Below are 19443 nucleotides of genomic sequence, written 5' to 3' on the forward strand. Positions count from 1 at the left end.
AGTTGACTTTGTGGAACTTTTTCCCATGTCCCTACTGCATCTGTGGAGCTCAGTCACAGTGATCTTGGGGTTCTTCTTTACCTCTCTCACCAAGGCTATTCTCCCATGATTGCTCAGTTTGGCTGGACGGCCAGGTCTAGGAAGACTTCTGGTTGTCCCAAACTTCTTCCATTTAAGTATCATGGAGGCCACTGTGCTCTTAGGAACCTTGAGTACTATAGAAATTCTTTTGCAACCTTTTCCAGATGTGTGCCTTGCCACACTTCTGTCTCTCAGCTCCTTGACTAGTTCCTTTGACCTCATGATTCTCATTTGGTCTGACATGCACTGTGAGGTCTTATATAGACAGGTGTGTGCCTTTACAAATCAAGCCCTATCAGATTAATTAAACACAGCTGGACTCCAATGAAGGAGTAGAACCATCGCAAGGATGATCACAAGGAAATGGACAGCATGTGACTTAAATATGAGTGTCTGAGCAAAGGGTCTGAATACTTATAACCATGTGAGATTTCAGTTTTTCTTTTTTAATAAAATTACAAAAATTTCCACTTTTTTTTTTCAGTCAAGATGGGGTACAGAGTGTACATTAATGAGAAAAAAAATGAACTTTTTTGAATTTACCAAATGGCTGCAATGAAACAAAGAGTGAAAAATTTAATGGGGTCTGAATACTTTCCGTACCCACTGTACAACAGGGATTAGCTGTTTGGTAGGGAATCCCTGTGAGTGTTGAGGCTGTCCAACTATGCGGACTCGAACATAATATACAAGCCCGCATGAGAAACTCGGATAACACCCAAGCATGCTCGGATAAGATGTTATCCGAGCATGTTCGCTCATCAGTAGTCCTCATAATGCTTTGAGAACTGGACTATCGTTCTGCGCATGCGTTGCCCAACAGGGTAATGGCAAAAGTGACGTGTCAGTCACTGAGAGGAGGCAGGTGGCGAGTAGGAAAACAGGCAAAGTGGCCAGAGAGGAGAGCCACTGTCTGTGGGGGCACCCCCATGCCTGAGGTCATGTAAGCCTTCTTTGGCTAATGCAATTTTCTGTATCTTTGTAAAATTGCAGTGGACATTTTTTCATTGAATTAACTAAAATTTGCCATTAATTTAATTATCATTAATTCGATTTTCTCATGTTTAGAAAATATTTACAGGGCTAGCTTAAGAAGCAGATGTAGCTACTACGAACTGTGCCGCTTACCTGAGCATCTAACAGACAGGTACTGGCCGCCCGAACAAGCTCGACTGAGATAATAGAAAGGGCAAAAATAAGTAGTTGTGCAAAGAATTACAAGTAAAAATTCAATTAGGAGCTAAATAAAGAGGAATAAATATTCATACCTGTCCAGACCTCCTTGTATGGTGTCGGATGGTCTAGAGGCAAAAAGCCCTACATTGTTAGGGTTGTCACTCATGGCCACCTGGGCTACAGTTGGGATTCTAGGGAGGGACAAAAAATATGATGTCCTATAATATAGTAATACGCTGTAGGATGAGAGTGAGTAATAAAAACAACACATGCTGTAATGTCATAAAGAGATAAAGAGGGAAGAATGAACCATATCTTTAAAGGGGATTTGTCAGGATGATGGTGGGAACAACAGAGAAGAGGCGCTGCAGCAGCAGCGGCTTCAAAAGGTAAGCACTGCTAAGTTTGTTATTTTCCAACATTACCTGTCACTCCCAAAACTTTACTGAAAATGGACAACCCCTTTACATGATAAAATGCCTGCAGACACCATGAGGAGAGATCAAGATGCCAGCACATAACCGCTGCAGCCAATCAGTGCCTTTTTGACAGTTAGAGTGATCAATGAGTGGAACAAGCTGCCACGAGCAGTGGTGAGTTCTCCTTCAATGGAAGTCTTCAAACAGGCTGGACAGACATCTGACTGGGATGATTTAGCTAATCCTGCTTTGAGCAGGGGGTTGGACCAGATGGCCCAGGAGGTCCCTTCCAACTCTACCATTCTATGATTCTGTGATTCTTTGGTCACACACAGCACTACTGGCATAATTGCCCAGTAATGGGAGCATATGACCATGGAAGACACTGATTGGCTGCAGTGATCACATGCAACATGAGCAAAAGAGGGGCAAAAAAGGGGGCTAAATGATCTATAAACAGGGAAAAAGTAGGCAAAAAGTCTTGGACAGGTGCATATAGGCGCCCCGCACCGGACTGATGTGAAGTGATGAAGAAAATGTCAAAGTTACGGTAATACTCACTCCTGGAAGCCGAAGCGCTGGCACACGTACGAGGCAAAGTTATTATCCACCCCTGTAGAGCAGACTGGTAACCACAGGTTCTCCTGGCTTCGAGACATGACTTCGAGTAGTGAATTCTCCCACATAAAGCGAACTGTTAGGAGTAAGAGCATTGAATGTCAGGGTCAGGTCAATGAAAATGCAATTATATGCAGTCGGTAGATAATGTTATCAACGCGGCTGAATAAAACTATTGTCTGCTGTGTTCACTTTAAGGCTGGGGTCATCCGAGAAGATCGGTGCGATTATGCTAATCACAATCTGATAAGAGTGTGATCTTAGCATGATCCAATTTTCTCAGATGAAGAGAAGATGGAAAAAAAAAATTCTTCATCGTCTCCATTGTGTCAGTCTGTGGAAAGGCCACCAAAGGCCCACTAATAACATTGATTATTGGGGCCCACTGTTCAGTTACATGCAAAAATAACCTGACCCTACAACACAAATTTACTTTTGCTTCTATGTAATGTTAACCTGGCTAGCTTGTTCAATGAATGATTACATTATACCTTTTTCTGTAAATTGTGAATCAAGTGTAATAGAATCAGCACTACTTCACAGGGGAGGCCTACCGGAGGATTCCCCTTTTCTCCTACTGACCAGTCCGAGCCTGCACTCATCTTTGTAATCAGCGCAAAGTGAGAGCACATAATGTCCAGCTTCAGTTTACACAGGCAGGACTCTGCCAAAATTGGACTGTACACAAGTATTAGCACTTTCACTACACTAGACCAATCAGGACTAAATGCAAAAAAAGCTCTAAACTAACAGGAGCATCCATTAATCCCTCCTGGGAAGAAGCTATTCATTGTTTTGTTATCAAAGCCTTCCAGGGAAGCAACAATTAATTAACATTTTTATTATCACAGACAGCTAGAGATGAAGGCATGTGCCACTCTATTACACTAGACCACTTGGGAAGTGTCATTAACCTCTAACAACCTTAAAAAGCTAGGGAAGATGTCATAGACACTAGACATTGCCCTAGACCACCAGGGAAGCAGCCATTAACCTTTCAACATCCCTAAACAGCTAGGAAAGAAGTTACAAATCTAGTGCTCAAGACCAGCAGGGAAAATGTCGTTAACCTCTAACAATGTTAAACAGCTAGGGAAGAAGTCACAGATTCTAGACATTACCCTAGACCACCAGGATAGCAGACATTAACCTTTCAACTACCCTAAACAACTAGGGAAGAATTTACAAATCTATTACACTAGACCACCAGAAAAAGTGCCATTAACTTTTAACAATCTTAAACAGCTAGGAAAGACATCATAGCCTGTAGACAATGCCCTAGACCACCAGGGTACAGATGTGGCCAAAAGTATTGACACCCCTGCAATTCTGTCAGATAATACTCAGTTTCTTCCTGAAAATGATTGCAAACACAAATTCTTTGGTATTATTATCTTCATTTAATTTGTCTTAAATGAAAAAACAGAAAAAGAATTGTCCTAAAGCCAAATTGGATATAATTCCACACCAAACATAAAAAAGAGGGTGGACAAAAGTATTGGCACTGTTCGAAAAATTATGTGATGCTTCTCTAATTTGTGTAATTAACAGCACCTGTAACTTAGGGTACTGTCACACTTAGCGATGTACCAGCGATCCCAACCAGCGATCAGGATCGCTGGTACATCGCTAAGTGGTCGCTAGTGAGCTGCCACATAGGCAGATCTCACTAGCGACATCGCTGGGGACGGGGGTCGCTACTTACCTGTCAGACGCGGCGATCCTGCGTCCTCCCGCCCGGCTCCACGCGTCGCTCGTCGTCACAGCAGGAAGCGACACAGGAAGATGACGACGAGAAACGGTCCTGGACGTTCTCACGCGATCAGCGATAACCAGCGGGGGAGCCGGTCGTAGGTAAGTATCACATGCAGCGATATCGCTAGCAATATCGCTATAACGTCACTAGTTATAGCGATATTGCTAGCGATATCTCTTAGTGTGACATGCCCTTTACCTGTGGCACCTAACAGGTGTTGGCAATAACTAAATCACACTTGCAGCCAGTTGACATGCATTAAAGTTGACTCAACCTCTGTCCTGTGTCCTTGTGTGTACCACATTGAGCATGGAGAAAAGAAAGAAGACCAAAGAACTGTCTTAGGACTTGAGAAACCAAATTGTGAGGAAGCATGAGCAATCTCAAGGCTACAAGTCCATCTCCAAAGACCTGAATGTTCCTGTGTCTACCGTGCGCAGTGTCATCAAGAAGTTTAAAGCCCATGGCACTGTGGCTAACCTCCCTAGATGTGGACGGAAAAGAAAAATTGACAAGAGATTTCAACGCAAGATTGTGCGGATGTTGGATAAAGAACCTCGACTAAGATCCAAACAAGTTCAAGCTGGCCTGCAGTCCGAGGGTACAACAGTGTCAACCCGTACTATCCGTCGGCGTCTGAATGAAAAGGGACTGTATGGTAGGAGACCCAGGAAGACCCCACTTCTTACCCCGAGACATAAAAAAGCCAGGCTGGAGTTTGCCAAAACTTACCTGAAAAAGCCTAAAACGTTTTGGAAGAATGTTCTCTGGTCAGATGAGACACAAGTAGAGCTTTTTGGGCAAAGGCATCAACATAGAGTTTACAGGAGAAAAAAGAGGCATTCAAAGAAAAGAACACGGTCCCTACAGTCAAACATGGCGGAGGTTCCCTGATGTTTTGGGGTTGCTTTGCTGCCTCTGGCACTGGACTGCTTGACCGTGTGCATGGCATTATGAAGTCAGAAGACTACCAACAAATTTTGCAGCATAATGTAGGGCTCAGTGTGAGAAAGCTTGGTCTCTCTCAGAGGTCATGGGTCTTCCAGCAGGACAATGACCCAAAACACGCTTCAAAAAGCACTAGAAAATGGTTTGAGAGAAAGCACTGGAGACTTCTAAGGTGGCCAGCAATGAGTCCAGACCTGAATCCCATAGAACACCTGTGGAGAGATCTAAAAATGGCAGTTTGGAGAAGGCGCCCTTCAAATATCAGGGACCTGAAGCAGTTTGCCAAAGAAGAATGGTCTAAAATTCCAGCAGAGCATTGTAAGAAACTCATTGATGGCTACCGGAAGCGGTTGGTCGCAGTTATTTTGGCTAAAGGTTGTGCAACCAAGTACTAGGCTGAGGGTGCCAATACTTTTGTATGGCCCATTTTTGGAGTTTTGTGTGAAATGATCAATGTTTTGCTTTTTGCTTCATTCTGTTTTGTGTTTTTTCATTTAAGACAAATTAAATGAAGATAATAATACCAAAGAATTTGTGTTTTCAATCATTTTCAGGAAGAAACTGACAGAATTGCAGGGGTGTCAATACTTTTGGCCACAACTGTAGATGCCATTAATCTTTCAACTACCCTAAACAGCTAGGGAAGAAGTTACAAATCTAGATTACCAGGGAAGTTCTATTAACCTCTAACAACCTTCAACACATAGGTAATAAGACCTGCATTCTAGACTTTACCCTATACTACGTTATACTATACTCCATGATGTTTATGCTGTTTGTAGAACTCTCTATATTGTTGTTGTAACCATAAAGCTGACTACAGATTAGTAGAACCTGAGATGTTCTCCATTATGTCTCATGGTAGTCATATATTGGGCACCCGGGGGCATCAGATTTCCTTGTTATCTGTGTGAACATGTCTCAATTTTTACCCAAACCTTTGTTTCTAACCACCTAACCACCAGGGGTTTGGACACGATGACCCTGGAGGTCCCATCCAACGCTAACATTCTATGATACATTCTTCATATGACAAGTGAAGCAGAGTAATATTACCGCATCCAGCCTCGTCTCCTCCTTCTGAACACTCAGCGATCCCATTGCACAAAGTCTTGTTGGGAAAGCATTTCTCTTTGGGTTGGCCAGATGAACTCGAGCTCCCAAATGCGTTAAGTTTATCTGGAAAAAAGAAGAAAGCAATAATGGTGTCAAGCAGGACATGGTTGATTTATACAAACTGGTTTATCTGGTGTCACTTCAACATCAATACCAAGCATGTGTACCTCCAACTCCATCTAACATGTGGCAGCTCTAAATATCTGTAGGATGGAGTTCATCAGATTGATTTCAACTTTAAGGTATCAGTAAAACCTATGCGCTGCTTCACAGTCAGTACAGGAACATGTTTTTAGAGGGTTTTTCTCAAGTTGTGTCTTGAGCAGCACACAGCTCTCCAGTCTCCTCACTTCCTTGTTGCTGCACGGGGTGAGCACTTGTCTTTGAGTGACAGTTCTGGTTCAGTATCTTCATCCTACTCCTGAGCTTATGTTTCTGAGACACATTAATGGACTGTCACTGCTTGTCTACACTGTTATCCCTATATTTGATATATCACTATATAGAGATACAATACTTCTGTGTGTTTGAAGTAACTCAGCAGGGACTTTGTTTCAAACATCTTGGAGAACTAACCACAGACCTTCTGTGTATGAGTCTTGTGCAGATCCTTCTGTTTCTTCTTGTAATTCCGGACAGACTCAAAAATGGAAAGATCAGGGCTCTGTGGGGCAGGATCTTCATTTCCAGGACTTCTCATTCTTATTGACATTGTTGGATATTTGGGGTTGTTGTTCTGCTGCAGAATGAAATTGGAGCCAATCTGACGCCTCCTTGATTGTATTACATGGCGTATAAGTATTTGCCTGGATTTCTCAGCATTGAAATCACCTTCTATCCTGCACTCATTTCCTCCTTATTTGTAGCCTATTTTCTCTGCCATTTAAGAAACTGTATTTATTTTCTTTCCAAACTGTGAACATCTGTATACAACCCTTCTCCATCCTTCCTGCTACCTCTAACACTGAGAGAAGGAAGGGAGAAAACAGAGAGAGCCATCAGAGCCTGGAGCAGGAGCTCTGACAGATTTGTAACTTTTTTTGCAGAGCATTCAGCTAGATAAAGCATTTAGACACTCTAAATCAACAAAATAGTAGTAAATTTATAATGAAGACTATTTAGAAAGTTGCATAACTTTACATTTAGGAAGCAACTGAACATTAAAAACAAAATTTGTGAAGGTGTACATAGCCTTTCTTCTATGCCAAGGGTGTCACGTTCCTCTGGAAGATCTGGAGTTAGACAGTCATGTCGGGTAATGAATTGCAGGTCTTCTTTAGAGATGGTGTGATTTGTGTCCCATATTAAATAGATTTAGTTTCCTCTGGTGCTGAAGAGGTTAACAACCCTTTCTATGCTGGTCAGAAACATACAACTCCATTTCAGCTGCTTCTGATCTAGTCATTACCTCTTCCTATATAAACTGGTCAGACCTTCTTGTCCCTGCTGGTGAAAGATTTGTCTTCCTGTGCTGTGTGCTAAAGCTAAGTGGTGGGAGTGTAGTTGTTGTAGTAGTTTTCTGTAGGTTGCTGTAGTACGTGTGTGTTTATCTCCTGGTCCCTGATCCCATTTATTTTATTCCTCCATGTACCTATCCTCCTCCTATTGTTGGTTAGTGCTTTTGTATGATTGTATGTTTACATTACATTTCTGTCCCATACCTTATGGGGAGGGGACAGATCAGGATTTAACAGGAGGAGTCAGAGACTCGGGCCTCTCTACCTTCAAGAGTACCCCCGGGACAGGGATAGTTAGCGTCCCATCTCCAGGGACAGTTTCAGGCCTCCCTTCCTTACTGAAGTCCGTCACAGCATGGCAACTATTTGACAATTGTTTCTACTAATGAGATAGCTCAGTGTATAATAACACCTACCGTCTTTGGATCTTTTGAATGTTCTGCAAACATGGATTCTAATGACCAAGCTGCTGTAAAATACCAAAGTTTACACCCAGGGTCAAAAGTGGCAAATTGGTCAAGGAATTTGGCTGCAATTCTTCAGCAAAATCATGGCAAACAGAATTTGACACAGTTGCTCTGCATTTTGGAAATGTGATGGAAATTTCCGCTAAGTCTGCAGCTACGCTAAAGGTTTCACGGTCCTTCAGGTAATCTGCTTTTTTCCTGTATACAAGGAATAGTTCCAATAAAATCACTATCAGAGGTTTGATGATCTTTAATGTAATACTAAAGGAGAACCTATCACCTTCCATTGTTATCAAATATAATGAAGATATGGAAAGGGTGCTGCCACTTCTCATTACATTACTCCTATGGAGGCTCTGCAGAAGATCAGTGAGTCAGTACAAACAGCAAAGTCACACAGGATGCAAAGTCTGCTCAGGAATGATGGGATATTCACATCACCAGGAGTATTTTTTTTACTTAAATGCTTGTATTCTTGGCTGATTTTTTTTCAGTTCGGTTTCATTATAAGTATACAGTTTGGCTTCTACAGCCTCTATGTATCACAGTACATGGCAGACTTCAGAATGAGTTACTGGTGAATCCATCAGTGAGCTCATCCTGATCTGTAACTCTTATCTCTCTCCTCCTCAACCGTCTTCTAAACTGATTTACCCTGCTCTCAGAACAAACTCACAGGCAGACTCACTCTTAACTCATTCTGCATGTCTGTTATGCACTATGACACACAGAGGCTGTAGGAACGAGACAGTCCAACATTTTTATTGCAAGCCAAACTATATGCATTCAAAGGGGTTATCCCATGAACGTACATTTTACTCAATAGATCCCGGAAAGTAGTTACTATTTGTCCCACCAAATGTCTTACCTCAGAAGAAGCAGCTGAAAGAGTCTCTGCCATTCATATCAGAATATTCACTTATGCTTCCTCCCCTTGCCAGAAGCTGTGTTTACACGACCATCACCTACAGCGTCTCTACATGGTCAGACACAGTGATTACACAGTACACAGAAGAGACGCCTTTATACGATTTTCTCTGCACAGGAACATTTTTCTTAAACACATCCAATTGTGGAACTTCTTAATATTCCATGATCTATTGATTAAAATGTACTTTTGTTCTTGAGACAACCCTTTTAAGTAAAAAAAAATTAAAAAATACCCCCAAAGATGTCCATCTCCTTTAACTTTTTCTGCATGGCTTTGAAAAATAAAAACACTGATAGATTTCCATATTACATATTCTCCATCCCAAAACCAGACCCTTGGGTGCCTATTTATATTAGATGAATGTCAGCCGTACCTGTCCTTTTTGCAAGGATCGGAAAGCCATGTAATGTGCATTTGAGTAACATGACTCTCCGATAAAAATAGGGGAGAGGAAAGGAGGATTGAACATGTTGAATTTCAATGTGCCAGAAACTTTTTTCACATGTGACATAAGCCACTGCCGCAAATGTCTGGCAGCAGCTAATTCCTATCTCCCCATAGAAAACGGAAAAATAGTTGTCTGAGCATTAGGTTGACAGCTATCTAACATGGGTCATTCTTCAGTCAATCTCTGGTTTCCAAAGATGAAGGCAGGTACGTCTGCATTACTGTCTGTGTGGCATTCATACGGGACGACTATTCCAGAAATAGAATAATACACATTAGATGTCATTTGGCCATAATTTGGATCAGGGTGGATTGTAACAGATCATAAGGGATCATGAGGGATTGTAACAGATGATAAGGGGTCTTGGTGGATTGTAACCGATCATAAGCGATTATGAAGGATTGTAACAGATCATAATTGATCATGGTGAATTGTAATAGATCATTCATATTGCATCATGGTGAATTGTAATATGTCATAATGGATAATGGTGGCTTGTAACAGATCATAATGGATCACAAGGTATTGCAACAGATAATGGATCATGGTAAATTGTAACAGATCATAATGGATCATGAGCGATTGTGACAGATCATAAAGGATTGTAACAGATAATGGATCATGTTGGCTTGTAACAGATCATATTAGATCATGGCAGATCATAATGGATTGTGAGGGATTGCAACAGATCATAATGGATCATGGTGGATTGTAACAGATCATAATGGATCATGAGGGATTGCACCAGATCATAATGGATTGTACCACATCATGGTGGATTGAAACAGATTGTATTTGATTATAAAGGATGGTAATAGATTAATGTGGATCATGGGGAAAGCAGATCATAGTAATAGATCATAATGGATCATGAAGGATTGTAACAGTTAATAATAGATCAGGGGATTGAAACAGATCATAATGGGTCATTAGTCATCACAGGTTTTAAAATAATAGTTTACAAAGGATGTAACAGATCACAATGGATTATAAGCAATTGTAATAAAACATAATAGGTCATGAGGGATTTTAATAGGTTTTAATAGCGGATTGCAGACAATCATAATGTCTCATGGCAGGTTGTAACAGATCACAATGGATTATGAGGGATTGTAATGTCTTATCTAATATATAAAGCTCAAAGTGTGTACACTCACTGGCCACTTTATTAGGTACACCGTGCTAGTAATGGGTTGGACCCCCTTTTGCCTTCAGAACTGCCTCAATTCTTCGTGGCAGAGATTCAACAAGGTGCTGGAAGCATTCCTCAGAGATTTTGGACCATATTGACATGATGGCATCACACAGTTGGTGCAGATTTGTCGGCTGCACATCCCTGATGCGAATCTCCCGTTCCACCACATCCCAAAGATGCTCTATTGGATTGAGATCTGGTGACTGAGGAGGCCATTTGAGTACAGTGAACTCATTGTCATGTTCAAGAAACCAATCTGAGATGATTCGAGCTTTATGACATGGCGCATTATCCTGCTGAAAGTAGCCATCAGATGTTGGGTACATTGTGGTCATAAAGGGATGGACATGGTCAGCAACAATACTCAGGTAGGCTGTGGCATTGCAACGATGCTCAATTGGTACCAAGGGGCCCAAAGAGTGCCAAGAAAAAATTCCCCACACCATGACACCACCACCACCAGCCTGAACCGTTGATACAAGGCAGGATGGATCCATGCTTTCATGTTGTTTACGCCAAATTCTGACCCTACCATCCGAATGTCGCAGCAGAAATCGAGACTCATCAGACCAGGCAACGTTTTTCCAATCTTCTACTGTCCAATTTCGATGAGCTTGTGCAAATTGTAGCCTCAGTTTCCTGTTCTTAGCTGAGAGGAGTGGTACCCGGTGTGGTCTTCTGCTGCTGTAGCCCATCTGCCTCAAAGTTCGACGCACTGTGCGTTCAGAGATGCTCTTCTGCCTACCTTGGTTGTAACGGGTGGCAATTTGAGTCACTGTTGCCTTTCTATCAGCTCGAACCAGTCTGCCCATTCTCCTCTGACCTCTGGCATCAACAAGGCATTTCCGGCCACTGAACTGCCGCTCACTGGATTTTTTTTCTTTTCCGGACCATTCTCTGTAAACCCTAGAGATGGTTGTGCGTGAAAATCCCAGTAGATCAGCAGTTTCTGAAATACTCAGACCAGCCCTTCTGGCACCAACAATCATGCCACGTTCAAAGGCACTCAAATCACCTTTCTTCCCCATACTGATGCTCGGTTTGAACTGCAGGAGATTGTCTTGACCATGTCTACATGCCTAAATGCACTGAGTTGCCGCCATGTGATTGGCTGATTAGAAATTAAGTCTTAACACACAGTTGGACAGGTGTACCTAATAAAGTGGCCAGTGAGTGTATGTATGTATGTATGTGTGTATGTATGTATGTATGTGTGTGTGTATGTATGTATGTGTGTATGTATGTGTGTGTGTGTGTGTTTATGTCCGGGATAAGTATCCGCACCGTCGCAGCTACAGCCACAAAATTTGGCACAGTCACACGTCTGGACCCCGAGAGCGTCCTAAGCTATGTTGTGAGGCGAAATTTTTACCCTGCGCATTCCAATTCACCAAACAATTTTGCCCCTATCTACATAATGGGGGAAAAAGTGTGTGCGTGTCAAGCCCCACCCCTCATTATGATGTCATAATGGTTGCCATGGCGACGCTGATGTCATCATAGGTTGCAAGCCCCGCCGCTCATTATGATGTCATAATGGTTGACTATGGGATGGAGGATGTGTGATTGGTATATGGGCACTGGACTATGGGATGGAGGATATGTATGACGGGTATATGGGCACGGGACTTTGGGATGGAGGATGTGTGATGGGTATATGGGCACTTGACTATGGGATGGCGAATATGTATGATGGGTATATGGGCATGGGACTATAGGATGGAGGATGTGTGATGGGTATATGGGCACGGGACTATGGGATGGAGGATGTGTGATGGGTATATGGGCATGGGACTATGGGATGGAGGATGTGTGATGGGTATATGGGCACTCGACTATGGGATGGCGAATATGTATGATGGGTATATGGGCATGGGACTATGGGATGGAGGATGTGTGATGGGTATATGGGCACAGGCCTATGAGATAGAGGATATGTATGATGGGTATATGGGCACGGGCCTATGGGATGGTGGATATGTATGATGGGTATATGGTCACAGGACTATGGGATGGAGGATGTGTGATGGGTATATGGGCACAGGCCTATGGGATGGAGGATATGTATGATGGGTATATGGGCACGGGCCTATGGGATGGTGGATATGTATGATGGGTATATGGGCACGGGACTATGGGATGGAGGATATGTATGATGGGTATATGGGCACGGGACTATGGGATGGAGGATAATTATAATTTGTTATAACTAACCACAGTTAGTTACTATGCCCGGGCAGCGCCGGGCTCTTCAGCTAGTATCAAATAAAAATGGAATTCTTGGCTCCAGTGTTTCCAGAGCTGTAATGTGGCAATATCACAATCTGGGATTGGTGTTGTTGTTCTCTGGGGGTCTGTATGGTGGGGTAGATTATTTGCAGGCAGCACAGAACCTGGAGGAGTTCTACATTAATGCATTAGTATAATCAATGAGCGCACACTGACATACTCTCTGAAAAAAATCCGGTCACCTAGAACTAATGTGAGCGCCTGTCCGCTGCCAGCAGCAGACACATATACACATACCCTGCACATAAGACTGCGATGCTCTCCCCACATATCAGGAACAGATCCCAGCCTTATATCCAGATGTGAGTGTTATAATTCTAATAAACGTGATTACAAGATGTATATAACCTGTGTCACTATCTATCAACTGGGAATACTCTGCCCAGGTCAGCAGGTAACACGAGCCGCTATACTCACATGCCGTGATGAGGCCAATTCCAATGAGTGCGATGACAATGACGAGGATGACAAAGATGCCGGAGCCCCGGTGCGAAAAGAAGGAAAACGGAAACTTGTTTGAAGCTGAAAGCAGAAGAGATCAGATAATTACACTGTACCTGAAATTGTCAAATCACTTCCTATATCTCACATATCTTGAAGTGATCCATAAGTACAGGCTGTATTTTTACCCAGAGCTGCATTCACAATTCTGGTGTTTGTTTTTGGACAAAATAATTTTTGGACACTTCCCTTAGAACATAGCTGGGCTCATCTAATGCAGTGGATGAGTTAGTTCTTACACTTTTGTCCATTGCTTTGTATATGTCAAATGGGTGTTTTTTGGCTGAGAACCAGTTGGCGCATCTAAAGATCGCTCTGTATGGATGCTACACCGCAGCGCAATGCAGATGAATGGTGTTGCCTTGTGACCCGCAAGGTACCGCGACTACGACAAGCAAATTGTGAATACTCCAATCTATCCTAGCTTTTAATGACTTCTTTTTCATGGTCGCGGTAAAATGCAGGTCACAAGGCGACTCCATTCACCTGCTTTATGCTGTGATGTAGTATTCGCACAGAGCAATTTTTGGCCTTTCAACTAAGAAATTACTTAAAAGCGCAATGGATAATTCTAGGGCTTAAATTTTGGGGATTTTTTGTATTTCAGTAGAAAGGCTCCAAAGATTTATTGAAAGAGGATCTATTGCAATATTTTACTATTTAAACTGCACTTAGATCTGATGAGGCTGGTGTACTCACCATGAAAATCCATGTCAGAATGACTATACAACCTTTTTAGAACGTTGCCAAGGATTATACACTACTTTGGACAGGGTTGGTAAAATGCAAGTACATCCGCCTCATCAGGTCTAGGAAATTAAACAATTATTAATAAATTAAATATATAAAAAATAATGAATAATAATAATGATAACATCTGGTAACAGATCTGCTTTCAGAATATTTGATTTCTGGCCAGTTGATCTTTTTTTCACATAGGTAACATAATTAGCATTAATTCCGGAGCTTATATCACCCTAATAAATGTTCTATATACTTAGCCATCCTTTAGTTTATAGCCTGGATTCCTTCACGTGTCAAAGTATCAATGTGTCCAGCTTCTTCTTATATAATTTGTATAATTAATGACAAGTTCGGAAGTTGCATAAGAAATTAATGAAGCCAAAGTCTGCGGTAATTATAACTGTAGAGTTTTTACGTGGAGTGAAATAATATGGTTCCAAAAAGATGAGAGTAGTAAAGAGTATTCATAAAGTGTAAACTGTGATGGCGATGTAAGGTGACAAGCAGGAACGCGGGATGCAGTGATGGTACGCAGGCAGCAGACCAAGGGTTTATTTACAGGGGAATACTCCACACAGGGAGGTAAAGGGTTAAACAGCATGAATGGAAAAGGATATAGGGAGACAAAGAGTTATACAGGAGAGACAAACAGTACGTTAAATCAAAGGATATTCTTAAGGTGAAGAACAACGGTTCAAAATAACGGCGGTACAATAGCACAGATGTCAGGAAGTCTCTAAACTGCAGCTCCTGCTGCGAACTCAATGGCGCCGGCAATGGCCGATGTGGTGTCCTTAGTAATGGGGCCCAGCAAGCAAACAATACCCTTCTTCTGGTGCAGTGGTCGGTCTCCGGTACCGTCCACTGCCCCTAGTCCATGTACTGTAGATGCCTACAAGGGTGTCTCCTGCACAACTCTCCTCAGGCTATGTGTACATGTGCGGAAATTTCCGCGGCAATTCCGCAACTCCCTGCCGCGGGAAATCTGCGAGAAATCCACATGCATAATTCCCGCGAAAAACCAGCATTTTGCAAGTGTAATTAGCTTGCAGAATACTAGTTTTTGACAGGTTGTCTGCCCACCGCTATCAAGATGCATCCCATGTAGTGTTGAGCATTCCAATACTGCAAATATCGGGTATCGGCCGATATTCGCGGTATCAGAATTCCGATACTTTTTGCATATCGAATACCGGAATCGGAAGTTCCCATAATGCTGTGAGCCAGATTTTATTCAGCCAATGAGGAATCTTAAGAAGTGTGGGCACATCCTGTTATGCATGTTAGGCATGTTAACTAATGGCATGGCTGTGATTGGCTGCGAGCGACCACCCAGCTGCTCCTCCTCCAGACACACACTGAACAGTGAAAGTGAAACTAGTGAGGGAGGAGGAAACGACCAGTTCTCATTTCAATGCCAGAACACCCCCCCCTGGATGTTTATCTTTGAAGCAAGAGATGATATCTTGGAAACCGTGCAGACTAGCCACAGAAGGTAAATTACTTATTGTCAGCATTCTGCAGCCTAGATATGCACTGAGATTATGTGAAAAGCCCAGATAACCTGTTCTGTTATGTATTTCCACCAAGTTGGATCGCCCGCCAGGGCTGGTGGGGTACTCGGTACCGGGCCTGTTGGTTTCAATGGGAGATGTCAAGGTAGCTGTGACCCGGTCTGTGGCCCTGGGCGTCCATTGTAAAAGGGAAATGTTGAACGTGTGGATGATGATTAAAGTTTATGAGTGAATGATTCGTGACGCCACCTGTGGTGTTCGGCAATGAAGATGTTAAGCCGACGCTGCAGACAGATCCACTGGGAGAGATGGTGTGGAGCAGCTTTGATGTTGTGGCCCTCCACAGGTAGGGCTGTAGTCCCAGGGCGGTGTAGATGGAGAGGTAGTGAAGAGACGTATATGGTGCAGTGCCAGGCACAGAGATGTAGCAGTGCTGAGTGTGTTGGCACAGGAATAAATGGAGGACACCAGAGCATGTAGTTCCAAAGCTTTACTCACAGTCTGTTGTGCATACAGGTGCCCGCATCCGTGCCGTGTCCTCCGGGTCAGGGGCTCAGTCAGCCTCCAAGCTAGATGAAGCACTCCGTTCCCACACTCCGCCAACATGTGTCTTTTCTGAACGTCTCCCTCTATTGCTACACAACCCCTTTAACATAGTCATTATCTTTGTAACTCCGAACGTCTTAAAAAAAAATTAATTCCTGCTATTCCATTTGATTGGGTTAAACCTCTATGCCTTTAATGTCTCCTCCACCTCCCCCAATACATTCTACATTATTCTTAGTTGTTTTCCTTCATGTAGAATTAACCTACAAGGAAAGAAAGGGTTTATTTTCATTCCGGTATTGGTGTCCCATTGACTTGCATTGGTTTCCGGTATCGGAATCGGCGATATCCGATATTTTTGGGTATATTTTCCGATCTGATATTTCCCGATATCGGAAGGTATCGCTCAACACTAATCCCATGTGAACAGACACCACAGTTTACAAGACCAAATGGGCCCAACTACACTCCGAATAAAAAAGTGCAAAAAACACATTAAAAAGTGTGAGGTATTAGTTGACATTTTGGCTAAAATAATAGCGCCGGGCAGCCCGCCTGATCTAATAGAAGGAAGTAACTAATAGGCTGTTAACCTGGATGTTGTGCATTGCCATAGTGTGAACAACACCACATACAAGTCTTCATTGTGCATTTATATATCAAGCAGCCGCCCCCTCCATGGATTGGTAGGATGTTAGCAGTTGTCTCATCAGTATTCTTGCACGTGTGTTGCCGCCATCTTAACTATATGGGACCACTGCATCCTGCATCATTTGAATTTTTTGAGGATTTTCAAGTCCTCTTTTTGTGCTATGGACACGATTTACATCCGGTAGCTGCAGGAGAAGATGACAGATGATCGTCTGGTTGCCTGGTGTTGGACTCCCCACCCATCTGATATTGATCACCAGCAATATTTTACCAAAATGCAACCATGAGATCAAGAAAACTTCATTGAACAGAGTTTTCCTTCTTCCAGTGTTGCATTTTGGCTAAATATTGGTGTCTGCTGCGAGTAAGAAAAAGTTTCTACTAGTTATCATAGACTTTGTTGTGGTTTCTGCTATTATGATGAAGATCATAATTACTTGTTATATAAACCAATAATTAATATCTATGTTTAGGAAACCTCTAGTTCCCCAGAGCTTACTCAAAATAAACCTTTCATCATCACACACTGTTCTTTATCATATTCTTTATAATACAACAAACTTTTTGAAACTCTATAGATAAGTGAAATAAGTGATATAAATCCATTGTATCCAGGAAAGTAGACAATACTTTTCTGCTACATATTAATTAGTAAGATACTCACATGGCCTCTCAATCACGTAGGACGGAGGAGGGGGACCTGGCTGAATGGTATATGGCTGGTAGTTGGTTCCATAGTTTCCTGGCGGATTAAATCCTGAATAGGGTGGGTACGGGGCATTATTGTAACGCTGTAAAACACAGAAATCAGGGTGAAATAGAAATAAAATAAGTAAATGCGTGTTATAATAGGCTTTTCCACCTTTTGAGTCAACTTTTTTTTTTTTTTTTTACTTAAATGGAAGCATTTGGGGCTAAAAATCATTTTTTGTAATTGGGTTTCATTAAACATTTTGCACCATTTGCCTTCTATAACCTTTGTATTAAACTGTATGTAGAATGAGTTAACTGAGAATCTATTACTGGTGATTATGCACAGAATGATGGTACAGAGCTTGGTGGTTACGCACAGAATGCTGGTACAGAGCTTGGTGGTAACGCACAGAATGACGGTACAGAGCTCAGTGGTTACACACAGAATGCTGGTACAGAGCTTGGTGGTTACGCACAGAATGACGGTACAGAGCTCGGTGGTTAAGCACAGAATGATGGTACAGAGCTTGGTAGTTACGCACAGAATGATGGTACGGAGCTTGGTGGTTACACACAGAATGATGGTACAGAGCTTGGTGGTTACGCACAGAATGATGATACAGTGCTTGGTTGTTACGCACAGAATGATGTACAGAGCTTGGTGGTTAAGCACAGAATGATGGCACAGAGCTTGGTAGTTATTCACAGAATGATGGTACAGAGCTTGGTAGTTACCCACAGAATGATGTACAGAGCTTGGTGGTTAAGCACAGAATGATGGTACAGAGCTTGGTGGTCACGCACAGAATGATGGTATGGAGCTTGGTGGTTACACACAGAATGATGGCACAGAGCTTGGTAGTTACCCACAGAATGATGTACAGAGCTTGGTGGTTAAGCACAGAATGATGGCACAGAGCTTGGTAGTTATACACAGAATGATGGCACAGAGCTTGGTAGTTATACACAGAATGATGGTACAGAGCTTGGTAGTTACCCACAGAATGATGGTACAGAGCTTGGTAGTTACGCACAGAATGATGGTACACAGCTTGGTGGTTGCACTTGAGAGTTGAGGCACAGAGCTCAACCGCTTTGTCTTTGTCAAACTCATTAAAAAGTTTTCCCAAAATGGTAAGTTATCCCTTACCTGATCACTGGGTGTCCAACGGTTAAGACTCCTAGTGATCCCAAGAACGTGACTACAATCTCTTCCGTCTTAAAAGGAGCATTTACTGGACCTCCACTCCATTCATTGCCTACAGGAAGTACCGGAGGGCGATACTTGACTTTCTCCAGCAGTCTCATAGACAATGACTGGAGCTAAGGCTGAGCATGTGCAACCCAGCTCCATTCAAGACCATTCTTTTCAGAGATCTGTTATCTGGAGGTTGGAAGCCCACTATTCAGCATGTGATCAACCATCCTACAGACTGGGGAAAACTTGCAATTTTGAGAAAACTACTTTAACTAATGGACCCTTTCGATACTGGGCATTTATAGCATCCACTCACCTGCACGCAGTTAATCTCCATAATTTTTGGAACTTTTCCATTTGGGTTTTTGGTGCAACAATGCAGATTGTATCATAATAAAGGAAGCAAAATATTTATGCAGTTAATAATCCTTGAATGTATCTCTTTGAAATGCTTTTATCAATTTACACTTACAACAGATACAGTACATTGGTGTCCGGGTTTTTTAAGGTCACAATGCCGCACCTGTACATTCAGTTCCTGTATAAAAATGGGCTTCACCCATTAAAGGTCCTTATGTCACATCATATAATTAAAGGAGCACTCCTGTAATATAATGATTGTCAATTAAAATAAATACTCAAAAGTATTCGGTCTGTAGTGTGATCTGTTGCGGTTCTTCCTCAGCTATCGCAAC

General features: G+C 42.4%; 1 protein-coding gene across 1 annotated transcript in view; it reads right to left on the reverse strand.

The window, feature by feature from the left end:
* Window positions 1-19443, reverse strand: part of TMPRSS13 (transmembrane serine protease 13) — a 67107-nt gene that overhangs the window by 25822 nt on the left and 21842 nt on the right. Inside the window, exons 2-7 of the mRNA XM_073585242.1 lie at window positions 17522-17648; window positions 13319-13423; window positions 6055-6177; window positions 2238-2370; window positions 1350-1448; window positions 1210-1253 (exon numbers count right to left, since the gene is read on the reverse strand). Of these exons, the coding sequence (XP_073441343.1) occupies window positions 1210-1253; window positions 1350-1448; window positions 2238-2370; window positions 6055-6177; window positions 13319-13423; window positions 17522-17648 (631 nt within the window). The remainder of the gene's footprint in view (window positions 1-1209; window positions 1254-1349; window positions 1449-2237; window positions 2371-6054; window positions 6178-13318; window positions 13424-17521; window positions 17649-19443) is intronic.

This window comes from Dendrobates tinctorius, unplaced genomic scaffold, assembly GCF_039654945.1.
Source record: "Dendrobates tinctorius isolate UK_male_01 unplaced genomic scaffold, ASM3965494v1 ptg000086l, whole genome shotgun sequence".
Classification (NCBI taxonomy): domain Eukaryota; kingdom Metazoa; phylum Chordata; class Amphibia; order Anura; family Dendrobatidae; genus Dendrobates; species Dendrobates tinctorius.